Below are 24,354 nucleotides of genomic sequence, written 5' to 3' on the forward strand. Positions count from 1 at the left end.
CCAACTTGGAGACATGTTTTTCAAAGAGAGAAGCTATAGCTGTATAATTCTGAACAACTCCTTTAGAGAAACACTCTGGGCAAAGTGTATAAGTGTATACACTTTGCTCAGAGTGTTTCTCTAAAGGAGTTATGCCTAGAGCAGGACCTGCGGGTATTGTGCCATCTGTGCCATGTTTAGACCCTGCAGTAAATCAGTTTTGCCAGGAGAGATTATGACATCAAGAGACGCTTCCTAATTTTTATAAAATGCCACAAGGGGGCAGTGTTACCCCAGAAAATATGGGTTTACCTGTTAAATCACTACTAGCAGATCAGCTGCTCTTATTACAATGTGCGGTAGTAAATGCCCCCCATAGGGAGGACTTCCCCAACTGTGCATATTTAGAGAGATGGAAGTCTATTCTCTTACCTTTTCAATATCTACAAGTTCAGTTTCATAAATTTCAGCAATGGTAATGTGATGTTTAGCAGCAATCGTAAACCGTCCCTGCATGAGAAAAGAGCAAATATTCACTGCTATAGGCTTGATATGCAGCAAAGACATAGTACAGGTCCACACTCAATAGTACAAATATATCTACAGACCAAAACAAGTCATCCCCTCCCCTAGCGACACGATGGAACACTACGCACGGTACAAAGAGTGACTTTTTACAATATAAAAACATTCCCAAAAACCTCATGAGAACAGAATAAAAAAAGTTTTGTGTATTCCGTTCCTGCCAAAAAACAAAAAAACTGACTTCTAATATTTGGCATGATAATGTGTCAACTGCGGGTGGGTAGCGGGTTGTACGGCTTCCATTGACTTCAATGAAAGACATCCGTGTGAACTCCGCACTAAAATAGAACGTGCTGCGGTTAAAGTTCCTTGAGAGGAAATCGCAGTCGCTGTCTGCTCATGGGCTGCCATGGCTTGTAATGTCAAGGAACAGAGATAATGCACTGCAGTACAGAAGTACTGAACTGTATTATATCTGAGTGAGCGTAGGATCGCAGTCCCTCACATGGTCATAGGAAAAAGGTAAACGAGAAAAAAGGAAAAATCCTTTTTTGCACACTTTTTTGTTTTGCAAAAAGAATTAGTAAAATATACATTCGGTATTGCCACATTTGTAATGACCAGTACAATAAATAAAAAACTTTTTTTTTTCTCATTAAAGCAGCCAAAAAATTGCAAAAACAAGCCCACACACAGATCCCATCCATGGGAAAATAAAAGATTTAGAAGAAAAAAGAAAAATAATTCTAAGAAAGGGTTAAGTGGAATAACCTACATTAATATATAGTGACAGCGCATCAATTCTGCGGCCGTGATTTTATTTTATTTTTCCACGGTGTTCAAAGGGGTGGTATCAATGATATAATGTTTCTCTGTGAGTTAGCACGAAATAAATATATATATAAAAAAACTCACAGAGAAACATTATCTCATTGATACCACCCTCTTGAACACCGTGGAACTGATGCGCTGTCACCCTGACTGCTTTTGGAAAATGGAAAGGAAGATCCCTTAAAAAAAAAAAAAAAACACATGGCATCTTGAGTCTCAAACTATACCAGATCCTTAAAGGGTTAAAGGAAAAAGTTGCCATTTGTTGTGCTGCAGTAAACGACTATGGAGCATTTATAATGCATGAAATGTGCGACTTCCTCTCCAGCTTCGCTCTGAATAGTAATGAATGGCCTGTGGAGGTGAGGAGCTTCCATGAAACCACAAATATGTAGACACAAATAAACCGATACACCACGTACGCCACAGACCATGCAGATCACATGTCAGCTATGGAAAATCCCTTCACAAGCACTGCACATCGCAATACCTCAGGTTAGACACCGGCCAGGGTTCAGAGGTTCGGAGCAAAGCTGCATTTTAACATCCACATTGTGAACACCACCCCTGATCCTCATTGTGCTACTGGACTGACATAGTAACATAGTATGATAGGCTGAAAAAAACATATGGCCATCTAGTTCAGCCCATTACCCCACAATCATGTGCCCCTAGACCTCTTTTGATGCACCCCATGATCCTATTTGCCTTAGTATCAGTTGCCTGACACTGGTTGCTCCAGTTAAGCTTACAGTTAAAAGTTCCATCATAAAAAAAAAAATTATATATATCATTTTTTTTTTAATCTCTCAAAACTTACCTATTCCTCCCCAGATCTTCTCCTGGCTCCTTCAGTCCCACGGGTCACGTCACCCCCAGCCGGCCAGATCTTCTTCTTCCTATGACATAGCGTACATTACTGGCATTCTGCTTCCTGCAGGTCAGTGTACCCAGTCACTAGTGACGTAGCGTTCACTGCCTAGCATGGAATGCCGAATCCTCGGCAGCCTGCTTTAGCATGACTGCGAATGCAGTGTCTTGCTGCTAGTGTTTCATATACTATATGAAACAATAGGGGTGAGATATCACGAATGTGCGCTAAAGCAGGCTGTAAGAATTTGACATTCCATGCTAGGCAGTGAACGCTGTGTCAGTAGTAGCATACATTGCTCTGCAGGAAGTGAACTGCGGCTAATGGATGCCCCAAAACAGGAAGAAGAGGATCCGTCCATCTGGAGGTGACGTGATACGGAAGATTGGAAGAGCCAGGAGAAGATCAGGGAGGAGAAGATGCTGTAAGAAGATTGATGGGGGGGGGGGGGGGGGGGGGGGTGGAATAGGCAAGTATAGGATTTTTTTCTAATGACAGAATCCCTTTAACTAAAATCCCCAAGTCCTTTTCTATGTCAGTGTTCCCCAGTGGTTTCCCATTTAGTGTGTAGTGGTGACATGTATTATCCCTGTCCATGTGTATAACCTTACATTTATTAGTGTTAAACCTCATATGTCCCTTTCCTGCCCAAGCCCCCAATGTATCCAGATTAATTTGAAACCACCTTTTGTCCTCTTTTGCGTTAACTACTTTAACTATTGTCCATTTTCATCTTTTTATAGTGACTCCTGGGTTAAACTGGTGTGGTGACCTTTAGTGGGGAGTTTACTTTATCACTCTGCATCTCATCTGATATTTCATTTTCCTCTGTGAATACACTCGGGGAAAAACAACCATTTAATAGATTTGCTTTCTCCTCGTCACCCTATACAATTTTTCCATGATTAATCTTTCAGCATTAATCTTTTTATTATTTATACAAGTGAAAACTGTTTAGGGTTAGTTTTACTCTCTTTAGCGATAAGTCTTTCTGCCTCCACCTGTGCTGCTTTTATCTGCTTTTTACATAATTTGTTTAACCCCTTAACGACCAATGACGTATAGGTACGTCATGGAGCGGCGGGGTATGTATGAAGAGAGGTTGCGTGGCAACCTCTCTTCATATAGTGGGAGCGTCAGCTGTTTATAACAGCTGACACCCGCGGGCAATAGCCTCGAGCGGCCGTGCGGCCGATCGCGGCTATTAACCATTTAAATGCCGCTGTCAATTCTGACAGCGGCATTTAAATCCCCCGAACGATGTTCGGGGATCCCGCGCAGCCCCTCTGCGGTGAGATCGGGGGAGCCGTGCAGGTGTCATGGCAGCTGGGGGCCTAATGAAAGGCCTTAACAGACTGCCTATCAAGCCATCCCCGTGGGTGGCTTCATAGGCTGCCTGTCAAAAAGCAGTATGACGTAATGCTATAGCATTACGTCATACTGCAGGAGCGATCAAAGCATCGCATATTAAAGTCCCCCAGGGGGACTTCAAAGCAATGTAAAAAAAAAAGAATCAATAAAGTTTTTTTTAATTGAAAAAAAAAAAGTTGCAAAAGTTTAAATCACCCCCCTTTTTCCATATCTATTATTAAAAAATCTAAATAATAAATTTAAAATATGTATTTGGTATCGCCGCGTCCGTAAAAGTCCAAACTATCAAAGTAGCACATTATTTTTCCTGCACGGTGAACGTCGTCCGAAAAAAAAAATAAAGAACGCCAGAAATGCATTTTTTTAGTTACCCTGTCTCCCAGAAAAAACGCAATAAAAAGCGATCAAAAAGAATTTTTTAAAAGTTTTTCAGTACATTATATGGTACTTTAAATAGCACCATTGAAAAATACAACTTGTCCCGCAAAAAACAAGCCCTCATACAGCGACGTCGATGGATAAATGAAGGAGTTACGATTTTTTTTTAAAGGGGGGAGGAAAAAACGAAAATGGAATTAAAAAAAGGGCCGCGTCATTAAGGGGTTAATGACATGGCGTATTTTGGCTTTGAGAACCAAACGATTTTTGGTATTTTTTCATCTCCATTTTTCAACAGCCATAACTTTATTTTTCCGTCGAAAAAGGTTTGTGATCATAGGGAGAGAAAACACATCAATTCTGCCATAGATTTTTTTTTTTTTTTTAAACATTAATTATGCAGCATAAATGACACTACATTTTTTCTGCGGGTCGGTACGGTTACAACGATACCAAAATTGGTATTTTATTTTTAGGTTTTTCCACTTTTCCACAATAAAAGTCCTTTTTTTTGGAAATTATTATTTTTTTCTAAACTCACTGCATTCAAAGTCCTATAACTTCTTTATTTTTCCATTGACAACGCTCTGTGAGGGCTTATTTTTTGCGAGACGAGCTGTAGTTTTTATTGGTACCTTTTTGGGGTACATACTTTTTTTATCACTTTTATTGCGTTTTTTGGGATGCAAAATGCTAAAAATTAGCATTTTGACTCAGTTTTTTAGCATTTTTAAAAACGCTTTTTGCCGTGCAGGATAAAAAGCATGTTCAATGTATTGTACGCGTCGTTACGGACGCGGCAATACCAAATATGTGTGATTTTGTTTATACTAAAGAAAAAAAGGGTTTAACATTTTTTTTACATTTTTATTTTTTGATCTTTATTTTTCTCTTTTTTTTTTACAACATCTATGTCACTCTGAGGGACTTTCACCACAGCACTGCAGATCGGTATCCGGCGTCCTGTTGCCATAGCAACCAGCCGGGCTCTCGCGATAACATCTATGAACCCTTTCCCTCCCGCGATACGTCATGGGGCGGGAAGAGGTTAAACTACTAAAACACTTTCTTTTTGTTGTTTATTGCCCCCATTACATTTTTATTGAGCCACAATGTTTTACTACTAATTCCTGTAAGGCATGAGCCGTTCATAGCGAGTATTTAAACATTTTTTAACATTTATTGTATGTACTCTTATGTTGAAGGACATAATCTCAATCAATAAGGTTAAGGGCATCTTTGAGCCAATTGAGCTTAATCTTCCTAAAGTTTAGTATTTTAGTAGCTCCCCTATAAAACTCCCTTTTGAAAGACAAGTGGAAATGATTTATATTATAGTCACCATTTTCCAGGTGCCGCCCAACCTGCACCCCTGTTATTCTGTCAGGTCTGTTGATTAATATTAAGTCCAAAATGGCCGTCCCTCTAGTTAGTTCCTGTACAAGTTGGGTAAGATAATTATCTTTAGTTATTAACAGAAACTTGTTACCTCTATGAGATCCACAGGTTAAAATCCCCCAAATAATTACCTGATTGTGATTTGATGCTTCACCTACTTGCCTTAGCAATAGATATTCAGTCCCTTCTGTTATAGTTGGTGGAATAAAAACTTCTGTGAGGATTTTATTATTGTTTTTTTCCTCCATGTATTTCTACCCATAGAGACTTCACATGTTCATCTCCCTCCCATTTGTTTTTTCTGGGTATGAGCTTTAAATAAGATTTTACATAAAGACAAACCCCTCCCCTTTGCATTTTTATAAACCCTTCTGAGCAGACTGAAACCCTGTAAATTCACCGCACAGTCACAGCTTTAATACAACCAGGTCTCAGTTATTCCCACTATATCATAGTTTCCCACACACATGATTACTTCTAGTTTGTCTACTTTATTGGTCAGACTTCTAGCATTAGTCACCATACAGTTTAGAAGGTTTTGGTTATTTTTTATTTTAAGTGTATCACTATTAACTGTTCTGACAGTTCTAACCCTTACCATTGCTCCACCCCCATTTTTATTACTTAGTCCCAGGTCACTGTCTGCACCATCTCCCCCTCTATCTCTCTTGTTCCCTTCCCCCAGTCCCTAGTTCAAACACTTGCTTAACCTTCTACTCATCTTCTGCCCCAACACAGCCAATGAGTTGCAGCGCATCCCTATGGTAGGACCTGTAGCCAACAGCAAAGTCAGACCAGTTCTCCTACACCAACTCTCGAGCCAGTTGTTTACTTCCAAAATTTCCTGTTGCCTTTCTGGTGTGGCACAGATAGTATTTCAGAAAATACTACTTTGGAGGTCCTTGCCCTAAGCCTACATCCAGTACCTTGAAATCATTTTTAAAGGACCTTCCACCTACCTCTAACTTTGTCACTGTTGCCATAGATTACTAGAATAGCTCATTATGATCAAAGTTCTGCTTAATGTATCTGCAGTGGTTTTGAGTCTTGCAACGGTACATGTTAAAATGCGACTTTATTACGGACGTCTTAACCTGGCTTTAAATAAATAGTTCCACCATATATATATGAGCAGTGAGAGATCTACAGAACATTATACCTTACCATATCTGTGTAAATATCGATGGCTGCATTTAAGCAGTTGATGGCCTCTGAGGTTAGCAATTGGGAAACACAATGAAAGGCAAAGTGACCAAAATAATGCAGTTATTAGCGAGATAAAATGAAAGACTAGTATTTATGAAGTTCCCATTTGTTTTTAAATCGCATTAATATTAAAGGGTCTGTCCAGTTGTAAACAGTTAATGGCCTGTGCTTAGGATAGACCATCAATAGTAGATTGGAAGCAGGTCCACTGCCTGAGACCCCTAGATGTTTGCTGGGTTGGTGTGCTCAAGCACTAATCGGATTTCTACAGGAAGCAGACAGCTCCGTTCCCACTACAGTGGTGAGGTTTGGTATTGCAGGTTAGGTTGAAATGAATCGGAACTTTACATATAATACCTAGCCTGGCCCCTCTTTCCTACAGAATCATCTCAGTGCACAAGCACACTTACCTAGCAAACAGTTAATTGGTGGGGATCCCTGGCAGTAGATCCCAGCTGATCTACCATTGATAACCTATCCTAAGCATAGGCCATCAATAGTTTACTGGACAAACACTTTAATATGTATGTAGAAGGATATTAATGTTGGAAGAAAATCCATAGTTACTATAAAAGTACCGCCAAGTCTACTTCCACAGTTTTGCTGGCCTTACTGAGAATCCCCATAACCTATACCTTCTTGTCATCCTTAAATACCTTCTTGTCATCCCTAAATACCTATGTCACAAAGACTGGGTTTGTCAGCTGCAGAACTCAAGTATAAGAGTTTGCCCAAATCTCTAATGGGAAATCCGCCAGTGTCATGATCATGGTTTGACATGAGCCCAAATTGATAACTGAGCAAGTACACAGGTTCCCTTAAAGTGACCTTTATGAGTGTCTTCTGGAAATCTGTGAATAACTAATGGGATTATGTTAAAGAGGAAAGACTAATATAAGATTCTATAGTTGTAAGGCTTCTCTCTAGAGCAGATAAATACATATTAACTATATAAATGGTACATGGTAGGTGAAGGGCCCAGTTATTGATTTTGCATTGGTGTCCAAAAAGCTTAAAGTTATGACTTGGTTTTGAACTTCCCGAGCATTAGAGGAGCTCATGTTTCCCAAAAGATTCCATTTCACATACAAAATAAGGCTGAAATGCATTAAACAGCTTTTCTATCTTCATGATAGGTCATCAATAACAGATCGGCAGGGGTTCAGGGCCAGGCACCCAATTTTCGGAGCCAACGTGCTAATGTGGAGCTGCTATGCGCTAAAACTACAATAGTTCCACAAATCATGCAGTAGCGTTCGTTAATATGGAAAGCTCAGTCCCATTCAAATGGCTTTCACTAGTGGTCAGAAGAACAGCTAAATCGTCATGGATTTCGGGCATCGAAGTCCCACCAAGCTACTATTGATGACCTATCCCGATGATAGGGCACCAATAGTTCAGTCTCGAAAGGCCCTTTTAAAGGGAACCTGTCATCACCATAAATTAAATGTATAAGCTTATAGAAGAGGGTCCAAGGAGTCCAGGGGTGTACTTTATGCTTTAGGCTCCTTGTTCCTTTACGGTTAGCCCTGGAAACCATCTCTGCAGTCAGGCATGTGTACACCCAAAGAGAACCGTGTGTATGCGTGTGCACTGACTGCAGAGACGAGTCCCATGCAAGGACTGAGCACTGGTCTTCAGGGCTGACAGCGGGGGAACAGGGAGCCAGGTAAGTATAAGAAGTATATCCCTGAACTCGTCGGACGTTTTCCTACAAACCTATACACTTAGCTTATGGTGCTTATTGGTGATGACAGGTTCCCTTTAAGTTACTGTTTTATAGGGTTGGGCCTCATGCACACGGGCGGATTTGATTTGCTGGATCTACGATCGGCACTCGCGTGAAAGATCTGCAGTTCAAGCACGAAGCGCCCGCACCTCCAGGCACACATGCAGATTTTTTTTTGCGGAAAAGAAATCACAGCAGGCTCTATTTTACCACGGATTCCGCGCAAAAGGCTCCACTGATTTCTAAGGAAACAAGCGATCCGCAATTCAATTGTAGATGCAATGTGGATTTGTAGGCAGCTACCGCTCTGATGCTTGGAGACCAAGCAGGGAGGTGCAGATGAGCGGGAAGGCAGTCACTTGGGCTAGTGATTTGTTTTTGTGCATGGACGATCCGCAGTGCATCTGGGTACATCCACGCAGGAGGGGGGGGGGAAAAAAAAAAAAAAAAAAACACATCTGCGATTGCCAGCAAGCATTTAAAAATCTTTTCTGCACTGACTCGCAGGTCTTCTGCCGCGGAAATCTGCATGTGGAGTCTGCACGTGCTATGGGCATGAGACCTTAGACCAGCACCGCAGATGGAATGGTGCAATTGTATTTTTCTTATATAATATCTATCCCAGTTTCATGAATGTCAGTCTTATTTCTTGTATGTGGATGATACCTAAATGAGCAAACTCTAATGAGTGATCCCCAAAATCAGAACTTGGGGTCTGTAAAGAACTAGAGCCCTTCAAGTCTGAGGAACTTTAGCGTTATCTACTATATGTCATCTGGAGAACCCAACTATCTTATCAGTGGTACAAGATCTCTAAGGCCGATGTGGCCTTCAGGTCATGTTAAAGCCTTGCCTGACATCTTGAATGCACATGATGGGAGATTAACAATGGTGAACACTGTAGTAGGTGAGACACTTCATGCCGGTTACCTTGTGGATCTGCTTTCTTATAGGCGTTCCCAGCATCGACAAAACTCGTGGCTGAGTCATGTTTACTCTGAAGTTGCATGTGTAGTTTGGCCGCCTGACAGAATGCATTTCCTGCAGCTATAAAACAGAACAGAGGTCACAAAAACAACAACCACCACCAAAACGGCCTCTACCACTTTGCATTGACACATTGAAAATGGAAACTTGACTACATAGTACAGTAAGGGCTGACACCCAATGGTGTTTTTTTCTCTATTGTGCTGCGAGAGCAAGTTAAAATACTCGCCCCACAGCGCGGAAAAAAGCCGGGATGTCTCTGTGACAGCTGTGGCAGAAGTGCAGCATGCTATCCCATTGCTTTCAATGGGATCAGCGCTGCTGCTGATCCAATTGAAAGCAGTGGTTTGTGGCAAACCCTGCAGTATGATTTTCGGGGAAGGGCTTGCGGATTTAAGAGCTGTGCTGATTGGCTGAGCGCTAAGCCAATAACAGCTAGTGCTTAGTTATTGGCTGAGCGCTCAGCCAATTACAGCTAGTGCTTAGCTATTAATTCATAGCCTGCTGAAAGTGCAGGACAGCAGCGTCTGAGCGGCGGAGAGGCGAGTTAATTTTAAAAAAATTTTTTTACAACTTAATGATGATTTTTCAGGGAAGGACTTATATGTCAAGCCCTTCCCCGAAAATCATACTGCAGGGTTTGCCACAAACCACTGTTTTCAATGGGACGGGCAGCAGCGCTGATTCCATTGAAAGCAATGGGATAGCATGCTGCACTTCTGCCACAGCTGTGACAGCTGTGGCAGAGTATTCCTTCATCCCCGCGGTCCACGTGGGCATGAAGGAAACTTCTGCCACAGCTGTGATAGAAGTCCGCAGTATTCTCCCTATCTTTTCAATGGGGCTGGCGCTGCTGCGGCTGGCCCCATTGAAAAGACTGGCGATATCCCGGCCTCATACCGGCGCCTTTCTTGCGCTGCGAGGCAAGTGTTTTCATTTGCTCTCGCAGCGCAAAAGAGAATAAAACGCCAGTGGGTATCCAGCCCAACATTGTCATTCTGAACATTTCATAGTTTCTCCTACAAGGACTAAAGGCCCTTTTACAAGAAATCATTATAGTTAAAAAAATAAATAAATAAAAGTAAATAATTGGTTTGTGGGGGGGCGGAGCCTGACTGCAGAGAGAGATGGAAGCTTGGGCCTGCAGCTCCGTCTTACCAGTATGCACAAGCTAGCTAACCAGCAGAGTAACTATGCCACACATGGGGTTATCCAGACAGCTCCAGTCGGGATACGCCAGGGTGGGCAAGCGACCATAATTGGCATCTTTCTTCGCTGCGGATGTGCCAGATGGCACTCCGTCGTGCATGTGCAGCAGATGCCGACGCTCGACGATGAAACGGATCCCGCTATACTTCTGCAGTGCTCACTGCGGCATTGCTGCGGGACGAACGGCCTCCATTGACTTCAATAGAAGCCAGCCGTGGGTAGCATGCTACGATTTCTACCTGCGAGCGGAAAATTACAACAGATTTCCACTTACGGGCAGGGAATCGCGTTTTCTCATAGCATGCTATGGGCTGGATTTGTTGCAGAATCCGGAGGCGGAATCCAGCTCCGGATTTCGCAATGCAAATCCGCCCGTGTGAAGGCCTAAGGCTTTGGACACTATGTGGAGGGATTGGAGAATATATTGCACAGCCTTAACTGAACATGCAATCATACCGTTACAGGGCCAAGAGAATCACAGAAATGTCAGTATTAAAGGCCTTCCAGAGACCTGGGCAAGTGATACACTTCCCAAAACGGCCCTGGAGGTCTTCACAATGCTGTTGGGTGTGGACAGAGCTGCCAAGATTGTAATCGAGTACATTCATTGTGCACTCCGACCCAGACAAGGTGATCTGCCTAGGGATGTCCTTCGTGGCTTACTTTCCTATATGGACACTGCAGCCATTCTGAATGCCGCCAGAGAGAGAAGTGACATCACTTATGAAGGCTCACTGACAGGTCTTTACAAAGACGTCTCCACTACTACTTTAGCAAAAAGGCCCTCATCAAACCCCTACTTGAACTGAGATAAAAAGCTGCAATATTCATGGGAATCCTATAGGAAGACAACTATAGTCCCATCAGAAATGTCAGTCTCATACATCAACCGATATAACAATCCCAAAAATAAATGCCCAAGACAGGACTGCAGAAATTTATCATTAAAAAATGCTTGAGAATTAAGAATTTAATAAAAGCATTTAAAAAAACAGAACATAAAGAAAAATGCAGCATCAATCATGCTTACATTAACCTACAATAGGCGCAACCAATCTCAATGCCATTGAGTGTTCCCACGTAACCAAGGATCTGGAAATCTCTGTCCCCGACACGTACGTTTCGCTCTAAACTTCGTCCAGGGGGAATATTCAACTTTCTTTCGGCTGGCAATCCATAAAAATGGCCCGGGAATCTCCATCCCCAACACATCTCAGGATCTCGTGAAGAGCTGGTCCATCCTACAACCTCACCCAGTTGCCGTCCTTTCTTGGCTGCCTATATCAGACATGCCAGATCTGCCTTTGCTTCCTAGGTTGGAATCATTGTCAATTGCTTCGAAATTCAAGTCTCCCAAAAGCAAGAAAACACCAGCGAAAAACCCATCCGTGGTTTCCTGAACTGCTAGCCTCATCATATGGTTGAAATCATACATGAGTGCACCTTGGGAGCAGACCTCTCATCTTTCTCATACTTTAGGAATTCCATTCTTAAGAGTATTTGTTATAAGGTTTCATGCTACCAGCAAGCACCAGCATCGTGGAGTGCCGATGACGTCACACAATGAGTGCCGATGACGTCACACAATCACAATCCTTTACAGGCTACAATGTACATAGACCGTGGAGTTAAGAGCGGGGATTGATGTTCTCTTCTGAGCTGTGAAAGACTGGCTTTAGGTATTGTACTGTTACTTCACAAAGTGTACTACCCAACATGGGGTCTGTGTCTTCCACCGCTGTCGGTTTCATTTTCGTTGCACCTTCCAACAAAAGTTTTAGTGATCGTGACCATTTACTGAAGTCCGACTAGTGCCTCCTCCCCACAGTGACGGCTAAAGCCCCCTCCTGCTCTGTATAGCCAGTGTTATAATGTATATATAGGGTCCGGAGACCTCAAACCTAAACCAATGTATTATCCCAGCCTTACCCTTCTTACATACCTATCGTACTTACAGGATGATCTGCGTTTTCACTATTCTATTACCAGACATCTGCGGTGGATTTACAGAAAATCAACAGCAAAGCCGCAACCTTTGAAGATACCTTTAAATATACCTGACTTGTTACTTAGGAGTACCATTATTACCAATGTTTAAACAGGGTTTTCTGAGACTAAGGTATTGATGACTTATCGTTAAGATAGGTCATCAATATTAGATGAGTGGGGATCCACCACCCAGAATCCCTGCCGATCAGTGGTGGCCTTTTCTCAGACCACGGATGTGACATTCATTCATCACATGACCCATGTGCAGCTCAAATCCCATTCATGTGAAAGGGATTGATCCTGTCTAACAGGCACAGCTGCTATGCAATGACGGGCACTGTGCCTGGCATGCATTGAAGAAGCCACAACAACCTTTCAAACAGCTGATCAGGTGTTCCAGGCAGCAGCCCCCACCGATTGGTTATTGATGATGTATCCTGGGGATATGCAAGAAAATAAGAGATAACTGTGTCTGGGGCTTCGTTTATAGCCCGAGCGGTCTGATTATTGTTAGCGGTACTATATTGGGTATACATGTTCAGCATATTCTGCAATGTGGCGAGATGCAGCCCTTTAGCCGAATTTGATTATGTAATGTGAAGAATATGAAGCTGCAGCTCCAGTATCATGCAGTCATGACAGAAATATACAAACATCTGTGCTAGATTGTATATAGACATACTATATTGTTACTAGAGGCGACCAATTATATTTACTTAATACCCAAGGTAAACTAAATCAATTCCCTCTTTCCCTATTCTAGATGTGTTTTCGCCTGGAGTAGCCCTTTAAATCCTATTTTTCTATGCCTGGCCCCTCAGCGGATTGCCTGCAACATTCTGGAGGTCACCTCTGTGTATTCCATTCATGAAGTGTAGCCTCCTGTCTGATGCATATAAGGCACCATCTCGAGAGTGAGATTTTTTACTTTCACTTTTAATCAATTCTATGATGCATCAATACAGCATTAGCTGAGGTTATACCATTTCTGCCTGCTAGCGGGACAGTTTATTAATCATTATCTATACTCACCAAAATAAGCTACAGACTATAAATTATACAGTCAGGAGAATGAGCTGTGATCTCCACCATTATAACACCCCATTTACACGCAACAATTATCGCCCACAATTTCGCTCAAAGGCCATCGCTTGAGCGATAATGGTTGTGTCTAAATGCTCCCATCTTTCACTCTTCGGCTGAACGATAATTTTTAGGTGAGCATAAAATCCATTGTTCGCCAGGCAGCTGAGAGCAGGGACCACACGCTGCGATTCTCAACTGGAGTGCTGATAACATTGTATTCAGCTGCAGTCCCAGGGCAGAACAAAAGAGCTGTATGCAGAGAACAGATCACCTGCTATTCTGTGCATACAGAACATGGAGGCTCATTTACATGCAAATGAAACTAATAAGCTAATAATGGGCAGCATTAATGCCCATTAGCAGCTTATGCAAAATGATCGCTCAAACTGTAAATCAGCTTATCTTTTGAACGAATTTTGAGCGATCATCTTTGCATGTAAATGGGTTTTAATTGTGTGTCAGGAGCTGTGTGATCATCCTCAGTAACTGTGATAGGAGTGTTTGTGTCCCTGTCTAAGCAGTTTCTCTGGTAGATTCATTTAACAGCATCTCTCAGACCGAGAAATTGACTAGAAAATGAATCCATAACCCCCAAGTAGATCTGAGCTGGCAAGACCATCCGAGGAAAAAGCGGCTGGGAGTTTCAGACAGGAAGAAATAACTAAGCTAACACTAGCTTACATATATACTGGGGGATAGCTACTTAATGAATGAATGAATGAAAAAATAAAAATAAATCACCTGAGTGGCCTTTTAACACTAAAAATATCATCACCAAAATTATACCCGCGAACCACGGAAACAATCATCCAACATGCTTAACTGATCAGACTGAAGGGTCTTTGAACTGAGACAGGCGACCTCCTCCTGGCCGTTCTAGCACACAAAAATGCCTTCCTTCCCCTCCCTTGGCTGTTTTGGCAGACTAGCGACCTACCTGCCCCTCCTCTGGTCAGCAAGCATTTCACCCCACCGCCTCCTTTTACTGTTCAGGCAGACAGGCAACCCCCACTCCACCCCTCCGGGTTGTTCTTGCAGCATACAGGTGACCCCCCCCCCCCCCATCCATCCCCTTTCTCTACTTTTTCTAGTAAATGGGAAATCACACCTCATCTGGTCATTCTGATGGACAAGCAATTCTTCCCCCCCCCCCCCCGATTATTCTGTTGGACAGGTGCCCCTCCCCCTTCTCCTGTGGTCAATCTGGGGGAACCTCAGTCTTTCTCTTCCTCCATTCAGAGGAGCAGTTAGCACAAAATCTATTTTCTCTGTACAGTTTTTGGTGTGCGGCCCTTTAAATGTCTTTCTTGTGTATTATTTGACACAAAAAGTTAAATAAAATAGAATTAAAAAATAAAAAACAGTGGTTGAAGTTCCAAAAACATACAAGGCATACAAATGAGTGACCGTTCGCGAGGTGATGAATGCTACATCTTGTTGCAGATCTTTGTGGTGTCGTCTCCGCAGTTACCTGTCACATTTAAGATGGTGAAGGTCCCAGTTAATACATTAGCTAATGATCCCATTACAAATGAGGTCATAGAAGACAAAGCAAATGTGGACAAAACTAATCTGATCAATTTTTCTTTTTCCTTGGGGGAGCATAAATGAAGGCATGAATTAAAACAGGTCGATGAAGCAATTTCACTGATCACTGAGCTATGAATAGCCCAAAGGTACAGTCTGCAATGCAAAGATCAGGAGAGATCCTGCATATCTGTTAGATCTTTTGACGTTTCTGAATTGCAAGTTACCCAATGTTTCATCTTAAAATTAAAGTCTGCAGATTACTCCACTTACTTCACCTATATGAACCACCAATGAAGAGGTTTCCAAAGGTTGTGTCGCTGTCCTCTAGAAACTGAACAACGAGCAGTCCACTAAAGAGGACCCATTAGGTTCCACCTACTACTCAAGACTACAATGGCTTTACATCATGCACAAGAGGCCCCATCACGTTCTATCACGTTCCACCAACTACCCAAGACTATAATGCCTTTACATCATGCGCAAGAGGACAAATCACATTCTACCATGTTCCACCAACTACTCAAGACTACACCGCCTTTACATCATGCACAAGAGGATCCATCACGTTCTACCATGTTCCACCAACTACTCAAGAGTACACCGACTTTACATCATGCACAAGAGGACCCATCACGTTCTACCGCATTCCACCAAATACTCAAAACAACGCCTTTACATCATGCACAAGAGGACCCATCATGTTCTACCATGTTCCACCAACTACTCAAGACAACGCCTTTAAATCATGCACAATAGGCCCTTTCACGTTCTACCATGTTCCACCAACTACTCAAGACAATGCCTTTACATCATGCACAATAGGCCCCTTCACGTTCTACCATGTTCCACCAACTACTCAAGAGGACGCCTTTAGATCATGCGCAAGAGGCCCCATCACGTTCTACCATGTTCCACTAATTATTCAAGATGACGCTTTACATCTTGCACAAGAGGACCCATCACGTTCTATCACGTTCCACCAACTACTCAAGATTACAACGCCTTTACATCATGCACAAGAGGACAATTCCACATGTATGACTTTTTATATTACTTTTTTTTGTCCACGATGCGATCCACAAGTTTACGTAAAAAAAAAACCTATAGGATTCAGGTCTCCTGATGCAACATCGATTACCGTCATCAGTATGTAGGTGGACACTATTAGTGTCTACCTACATACTACCATGCTTGCTGATTAATTACCATATAATTTTTACCCTATATAACAACCTATGTCAGAAGTGTGCAGATAAGCCAATCCTAAAAACCAACCATGTCTTATGGTAAGGGATGTCATGAGGTACATTAACTATAGATGGTCGCCAGAGTACTCAGACAGATTTCCTGCATTGGTTTCAGAAATTTCCAATGGAATCTCTGGACTTTCTTACATGATTGGCAAGTAGGTGCCCAAGGATAGACAATCTTTTTAAAGGGAATCTGTTATCAGGCTCATGCTGCCTAAATCATGGGTAGCATGAACTCAGAACAGGGAAGCCTATTGCCCCTGTGGGTGTTTTATTCTGAAATGCTGCGGCATTACAGCATAAATACAATTTGACGTTTTGCTTAGAGCTCCGAGTCACGGAGACGGGCCGCACGGACCACTCCCCACCCACCGGCTGTAGACTGACAGCTCTCTCCCTATACACAAGCAGAAAGAAGAGCTGTCAGTATGCAGGGAGAGGTCGATGCGGCCCATCTCATGACTCGGAGCTCAGCTCCGAGTAAAAATTCAAAGTGCCTTTATTCTGAAACGCCGCAGTGTTTCCGAATAAAACACCCATGGGTACAACGGGCTTCCTAGTCCCCGGTTCATGCTGCCCTTTTAAAGCAGGTTCTGACACTTACCATTCCAGTTTTTGGCCATCTTGAACATGTTTGCGGCTCTGGCATACATTTCACAAGCTTCTTCAATCTTTGTATTTCCGCTATGGAAGAAAAAAAAAAATTGTAAAGCCCATTATAGCATTTCATGTTCATCAGTCTGATCTTTGGATCCAAATGACCAATATCTTCCTGTATCCCCGTTATCTTGTAGAGAAGGTTGTGGAGCAATCTAATCAAATAAGATGGTTATGTCAAGATTTGCTGTCTTTTATATTGTCACCTTTTACATCCTCTTGGTTAATAAAAACATATAGACACTTGGGACTGGAGCTCCTCTTTCTTATGTCTTGATTCAACCATACGTTGTATTATACCCCCCCCCCCCCCCCCCCCCCATGACAAGGTTATAGCTTATGTCGCATCTGTAGCCATATCTGTTTTCACATATATTTTCTCTTTATTCAGTAATCAGTTTAGGATATCATCCCTTGTGAGCCTTATCAGGGATTCACAGCGGGATACAGCTGATACTATTGTTTCAGTGGAAATCCCAATCCCTGAACACAGGATGGGTGTGAAGAACAGAGTGGTCCAGTTCTGTTCTCCATACCCCACTCAGCTGTATAACAGCCGGGCGCACTGAGCAGAGAACAGCTGGATGTAGAACACAAGCGGGGACACCCTGCTTGTCTTCTGCATCCTCCGCTCTGAGCACTCGGCTGTATAACAGCCGGGCGCCCGGAGCGGGGAGCAGCAGGATGCAGAAGACAACCAGGGACACCTCGCTTGTGTTCTGCATCCTCCGCTGGCAGCGCAAGGTGATCGCCCATCTTGAGCGATCATTTTGTGCTGTGAATGACACAACGATGATCACTCAAAAGTCACTTGAGCGACATCTTTTGAGCGATTATCGTTGTGTCTAAATGGGCCTTTACCATAAAGCTGGTTCCACATGGGGATTGTGATTTTCTGGGAGAAAATTGTGGCAAAAGCGCACCTCTGTTCCCGCGGCAGCGATGCTTCTTTTGTTATAGAATAATCGCACGTCACTGTCCGTATGAAAAAATTACATTTTTTTTTTACCGTGAAAGTCAATAGGACTCTCTGATGTTTAAATCGAATCGCAAGTTTGTTGCGTCGCGATGCGATAAAAAGGAGGCTCCATTGGGAAACATAGAAGATTAAAAAAAAAAAAACGCAGATCGCAGAAAGATAGAGCATGCCACAATTTTGTTGCTCTTACAACATTGCATGAGCCTGGTAACAAAACCTCATTAACCCCTTAACGCCACAGGATATAAGGAAGCTAAGCCCATGCCATGCCGCAGCGGGAAATGGCTATTACCGATAGGCGGGTAACAGCAAGAGGCCGGCTATGTAGCTCATGGCACGTAAAGGGTTTACAGAGGGAGCCAGCTCCCTCTGTGACGTCATCGGACCCCTGCAATGTAAAGATGGAGGGCTGATGGATTGTCATGGCAACGGGACACCTGATACTGGTGTCTCAGCTTGCCATTGCTTATGATCGCTATGTTAAGTGATAAGGTATTGCAGTATTTAAGTATTGCAATGCATTATCATAGCAAACATAGCTGTTATCGTTCAAGTCCCCTACAGAAATAATTTTTAAAAAAATAAAAAACACACCTTTTTTTGCACATTCTCCCTTATTTGTATAAGCAGCCGGCTGTACACATAAATCATTTCAGGAGTGGGATGAGGGACAGGTGGTGCACAATGAAAGCTACAGCAGCCTCCTGACCTCAATCTTCTTCATCAAATCAGCGGCTCGTACATTTTCAAGTCTGGATTAACAAGTATCAACTTGAATAATGACGGGTTGCGTGTCCCCGGACGGATCTGACATGGCCGCTGTTTACAGAGCTATATTAGTCTTTATGCTGGCAGGGCGGATTGGAAACACCAGAGATACTCAAATTATACCACGTCGGGAAAAAGCTGGTTTTCTGTTAAAGCCAAAGAGTCAGTTGATAATTGGCGCTTTCAATAAACGGTTAATTCCAGGCTGCAATACTCCATCTTGCGGGCTGTACTAATGCCGGACACCCCACCGAAAACACAAACCCATCTCAGGACTTCAGCTAGTGACTAATGAGCCTAAGGGGCGTCCAGAATGTTTTTAATGTGTTTTAACTTGTTTTCAGCATATTGTTTATTGATGGCCAGGGGCGTACAAAGGAGAAAGAGTGGGAGATGGAGGGCGCCCCAAGAGGGAGTATAAGGGTACGTTCACACGGGGCAGAAATACTGCGGAGTTTCCGCAGCTGAACGTTCCGTGGCAAATTGCGCATCCAAGGTAGAGTCAAACTGCACCCCCATCGGCGCCGATTTGGAATCAGTATTCTGTATGTCATTCCCTTCCAGTGATCCCCTATTTATATTGTTCTTGTAGATTTGACTACTTTGGGACAATAAGGCTGGGTTCACACGGGGCGTAATTGCCGCGGAATGTCCGTGCGGACTTTCTGCACGGACATTTCACCCGCGGCTTTAATCCCGGGTTTGGCCAGCAAAGTGGGCATGATTTGCCAAAACCTCGTCCACACGCTGCGGACAATCCACGCTAAAATTGACATGCGACAAAGAAAACAAATCCACGGTACGTCAATTCTTTCCTCTTTCCTGCGGCTGGTTCTCTCCTCTCTATGGGGAAAGATGGCCACAGCGAAATGCAGGCGGCAAAGCCACTCCGAAATCTACGGCAAAAGGTGTGGTCACTGCGCAAAATTTCAGTGGGATTTCAATTAAGTGTGAACCCAGCATAAGAGGATTTTTGATATACAATGTTTTTTTTGTTATTTCCATATTCAGAGGTCATATTTTTTTAAATTTTTCCATCTACACGAGGGCTTGATTTTTGCGGGATGAGTTTATTTTATCACTTTATATTAGTTTTTTTGCATTGCAGAATGATCAAAAATGGCAATTTAGGCATTCTGATTTTGAAAAAAAAAACGCAGTTCACCATATACTAATTTTATACTGCCAGCCATTAGGAGTGTGTTGATATCAAATTTGTGGGTTTTACATAAAAACAATCTTTAATTTTGTTCTTTACCACATTTGTTTGCCCCACAAGGGTACTTGAAGATACGATAATGCACTGCACTACCTATGCAGTACTTGATTCTCACCTCTGAAAATACAGCCTGTTACTGTCAGTGATATACACCGTACATGGCGGACTTGGAGGTCAAGATTTGACCTGAATTGCCATGATAACCATTGGCCCCCGATTATCAGATCACAAAAGTGCCGATGGGGTGAAGGAGGGAGCCCCCTCGCTCTCCAAACCCTCTAGATGTCATTTTCTGCATAGACAGCATCATCTAAAGGGTTAAAGCACTGGAATCGGAGCCAAATACCATCGCAGCGGTTGCAGTGGGACAGCGAATGTCACTTACAGCCGCGACCCACTCCGATTACTAGGTCTCAGAGCTAGTCAGCGCCATTTATGTAGGGCGCGATTCGTTAACTATGCCATGGCGCTCCTTCAAACGAGAAAGGACTAAAAAATGACCGTTACATCTGCTATTGAGCGACTATTCCGTGGCTGTCCCTTGTAACGCCATCTGGAGCCCCGGAAATGTTAGCGAACTATTTAAATCAGATTTGCCATGTGGAGAGTCGGGCGTGCACATGTAGACTGTTATGGCGTACGGAACGTAAGGAGTATATACGTAATAAGGGTCTATAACGGAAAATAACTCCCTATCTATCCGACAGGCGTCTTAGATGATGACCCCCTTTTTACGGCAATAGACGATCAAGGAGTGAGATATCGTTACACTCAGCAAGATTCACAGACGCGTATCAGAAGTCAGCTCGCTGGTGACATCACGATGACATCATTAGGCCTTAGGTTTCCACCAGCGATATTAACTTCCCAGACAATGGAGGTTTTATCTGCAGCCACAGTCGCAGCGCACATTATTAGTACAGGCCAGACATGGAATCCCTGATCCTGGCTGGGAAAACACCTCCCCCTCCTCCATGAAGCCACTGGCAGCCCCCCTCCTCCTCCTCCTCCTTTTCCCCTGCTCTCACCCGAAAAGACCCCTCAAGAAGGACTGTGAGGACTTCACCCTCTTCTCAGCGTCCGCCATCAGCTGCACGGCTTCTCGCTCTTTCCCGGTGCTGTCCATGTCTATTCCCGGGAATCTCCGCAGACCTTACAACCTGCAGCGTAGCCTGATCTAGCTCCTGCACCAGTACACCCACACTGACCCTTGCCGGCCACCGTCTATGACAGCTGAGCTTGCGTTGCATCATGGGAAATGTAGTTTTGATTCTTGTTGCTGTTTGTGTACGATGGTGTCAGGCGGCCATGTTGAATGAGGGCAAATGCTTCCAATCTCCGGTAAAACCATGTTTTTGTGTATTTTAAGCTGTATTTTCAGCTCTTCGTCTCATATCACTGCTGTTATGTCCTCCTCTCATCTCTGCTGCCCGTATTTCAGTCAGGAATACTGTCCATGACATGTACACACTGTGGTGACATTACGGTGTGTACAGAGACAGGCCCTGTATCTAGAGCAGTGTACTCCAACTCTAGACCATAGGGACCCCAGAAGGGTCATGTTTTCAGGATCTGACAATAATTACATTATCTGCTATACTGAGGAAATCCCGAAAACATGACCTGCTGGAAACGTTGCTATAGGCCGGCCTCTCACAAGCGTATTTCCATGCGCAAAATTTGCGCAGGGAGATGTGTGAAACACTGCGTAATTGCACAGAAAAAAGAATACACCTAAAAATCATTAGATTAATTATGGCTGGGACCAGCGGTGTTTCTTTTTTTTTTAAGCACCACTTGCGCGGATTTAAAGTATGGTAAAATATTCCGAAGCGAGCGCGAGAAAGCAACGTTGGTTCCACAATAATGCGGCACTCATGCATGTGCAAATGTGCATACGCTCCTGTAAGTTTTGTGCATTGCGAGACGCACGGATATGAACTCCATTTTGTCTTTTCATTCCCATGGAACGCTTCGCCCAATCGTTATTAATGAGAGTGCGATGCAATGCTTCCTGTTGAAATCACAGGCAGAGGCCTGCAATCCTCTGACGCGCGGGAATCCTGCGCTTTAGGATCGCGATTTCACTGAAGTGATGCGAGGCGTTATGAAATAAAAACCCGCCTCCACGTAAAAAAACCTTATGTGGGTATGCGCAATATTGACTGAGTTTCTCTGCCCGATATCCGCTCACCGCTGTGAATCCGGCCTTTTGAAGGAGAGAAACTGAAATAAAACAGAAAAAAATAAACACAGATGCTTTTCCCCCATTGATTTCAATAAGGTTTTTAAAAAAACGGAAATCAGACAGAAAGCCTTCCATTCGCTTCTATTACATCAAGTTTCCATTTTTTCTTTGTGCAGGAGTGTAGCGCAGTCTGCAGAGTTATTTGTAGAAAAAAAGAAAGTTCTTTTTTTTTTGCGTGCACAAAAAAAAGCGACATGCTCAATTTTTATGCACATTTGCACACCAAAAGAGTTTATGGGGGTGTGCAAAACACTGCGCATACTGCAAATACCAGCACCTAATTTGCCTTAATAGCCATTTAAATCATGGCAGGGGTGATTCCCCCATCCTTGTCAAGGGGCGGTGCCTGCGCAAATGCGTACGGTATTTGCACAAGCACGTGTGCAAAAAAACCCATCACAGCGTAATAGTTATTACACACACACTATTATTGCTGGGGATACTGTAGGGGGGTCACTATTATTATTATTGCTGGGGATACTGTGGGGAGGGGTCACTATTATTATGGCTGGGGATACTGTGGGGGGGTCACTATTATTATGGCTGGGGATACTGTGGGGAGGGGCCCCTATTATTATGGCTGGGGATACTGTCGGGGGGGGGCACTATTATTATGGCTGGGGATGCTGTCGGCAGGGACACTATTATTATTGCTGGGGATACTGTTGAGGAGGGGTCACTACTATTATTGCTGGGGATACTGTGGGGGGGTCACTATTATTATTGCTGGTGATACTGTGGGGGGGCACTATTATAATTGCTGGGGATACTGTAGGTGGGGTCACTATTATTATTGCTGGGGATACTGTGGGGAGGGGTCACTATTATTATTGCTGGGGATACTGTGGGTGGGGTCACTATTATTATTGCTGGGGATACTGTGGGTGGGGTCACTATTATTATTGTTGGGGATACTGTGGGGGGGGGCACTATTATAATTGCTGGGGATACTGTGGGGGGGTCACTATTATTATTGCTGGGGATACTGTGGGGGGGTCACTATTATTATTGCTGGGGATACTGTGGGTGGGGTCACTATTATTATTGCTGGGGATACTGCGGGGAGGGGTCACTATTATTATTGCTGGGGATACTGTGGGGGGGGGAGGGGTCACTGCAGGCTGGCGGGGCTAATGTGAGCTAATGTTACCTTTAGAAGTCAGTGCATATTAGCTCACAGGGGTGTAAAAAGTCCTGAGGTCGGCGGCGCAGGCTGCCGGGGTTCTGTATGCCGAGGAAAAGGTCAGAGCTGCGTGCACTCACTGTTGCCGTGGGATGGAGGGTTAGGGTTAGGGGTTGTTTAACAGTAAGGCTTACATTATTTCACATGAAACCATTTACAGCTCATAATGTAAGCCTAACTGTGAAACTACCCCTAACCCTCCATCCTACGGCAAAACTGCTTCCATGCTGCTGTCAGCCCTCCTAGCTGTGCGCAGTCGTCAGTCAATCAGAAGCTAGGGGTGTGACTGGGGAGTTCCTCCATCTAAACCCTGTCAAACCCCTAGCTTCCGGTGGCGTCAAGGTATAACAGTAATACTAGTGCGGTCACTGTGGGTGTCACTATTGTTTCTGGGGCTAGTAGAGGGGAGCGATAATACTAGTGCGGTCACTGTGGGGGTCACTATTATTGGTGGGGCTGGTAGAGGGGAGAGATAATACTACTGGGGTCACTGTGGGGGTCACTATTATTGCCGAGGCTGTTATCGGGGACATTAATATTAGTGAAGCCACTCTGCATGTTGCAGCATACCCACTGACTATGCTTGCACGTGGCCGAAATGCTGCAGAATGTCCGCTGCAAATTCTGCATCTAAAAGAACAGTCAAAATCTGTACCATTGGTGTGGATTTAGGCTAGAAATCAGCTGGAGATACTTAGCGGCGCTTCCCCTCACCTGCATGCTGCGGATATTCTTGGCTGCGACTATTCAGATTCCTTGACTGACGAGGTGTCTGCAGTGTAACTTGGTGAAGAAAATTTCCTAAACTAATATTCAAATAACACAACTATAATATAATTATAATCATTAATACTAGAATAAAACACATAACATAAATAAAAGCACCAGAGCTAAGCTCGTAACAATAACACGATGCTAGAACCAAGCTCCATACATAAACACGGGGACCAGAACCAAGCCC

At 43.5% G+C, this 24,354-nt stretch overlaps 1 protein-coding gene across 1 annotated transcript in view; it reads right to left on the bottom strand.

Moving 5' to 3' along the window:
• LOC136620724 (beta-soluble NSF attachment protein) overlaps positions 1-21,155 on the bottom strand; it is a 36,848-nt gene extending 15,693 nt beyond the window's left edge. Inside the window, exons 1-5 of the mRNA XM_066595666.1 lie at positions 20,991-21,155; positions 16,944-17,023; positions 9,219-9,335; positions 6,518-6,564; positions 412-489 (exon numbers count right to left, since the gene is read on the bottom strand). Of these exons, the coding sequence (XP_066451763.1) occupies positions 412-489; positions 6,518-6,564; positions 9,219-9,335; positions 16,944-17,023; positions 20,991-21,088 (420 nt within the window). The 5' untranslated portion in view covers positions 21,089-21,155. The remainder of the gene's footprint in view (positions 1-411; positions 490-6,517; positions 6,565-9,218; positions 9,336-16,943; positions 17,024-20,990) is intronic.
• Between the last annotated feature and the right edge of the window lie 3,199 nt (positions 21,156-24,354).

Source organism: Eleutherodactylus coqui, chromosome 3 (genome assembly GCF_035609145.1).
Source record: "Eleutherodactylus coqui strain aEleCoq1 chromosome 3, aEleCoq1.hap1, whole genome shotgun sequence".
NCBI classification, from domain to species: Eukaryota; Metazoa; Chordata; class Amphibia; order Anura; family Eleutherodactylidae; genus Eleutherodactylus; species Eleutherodactylus coqui.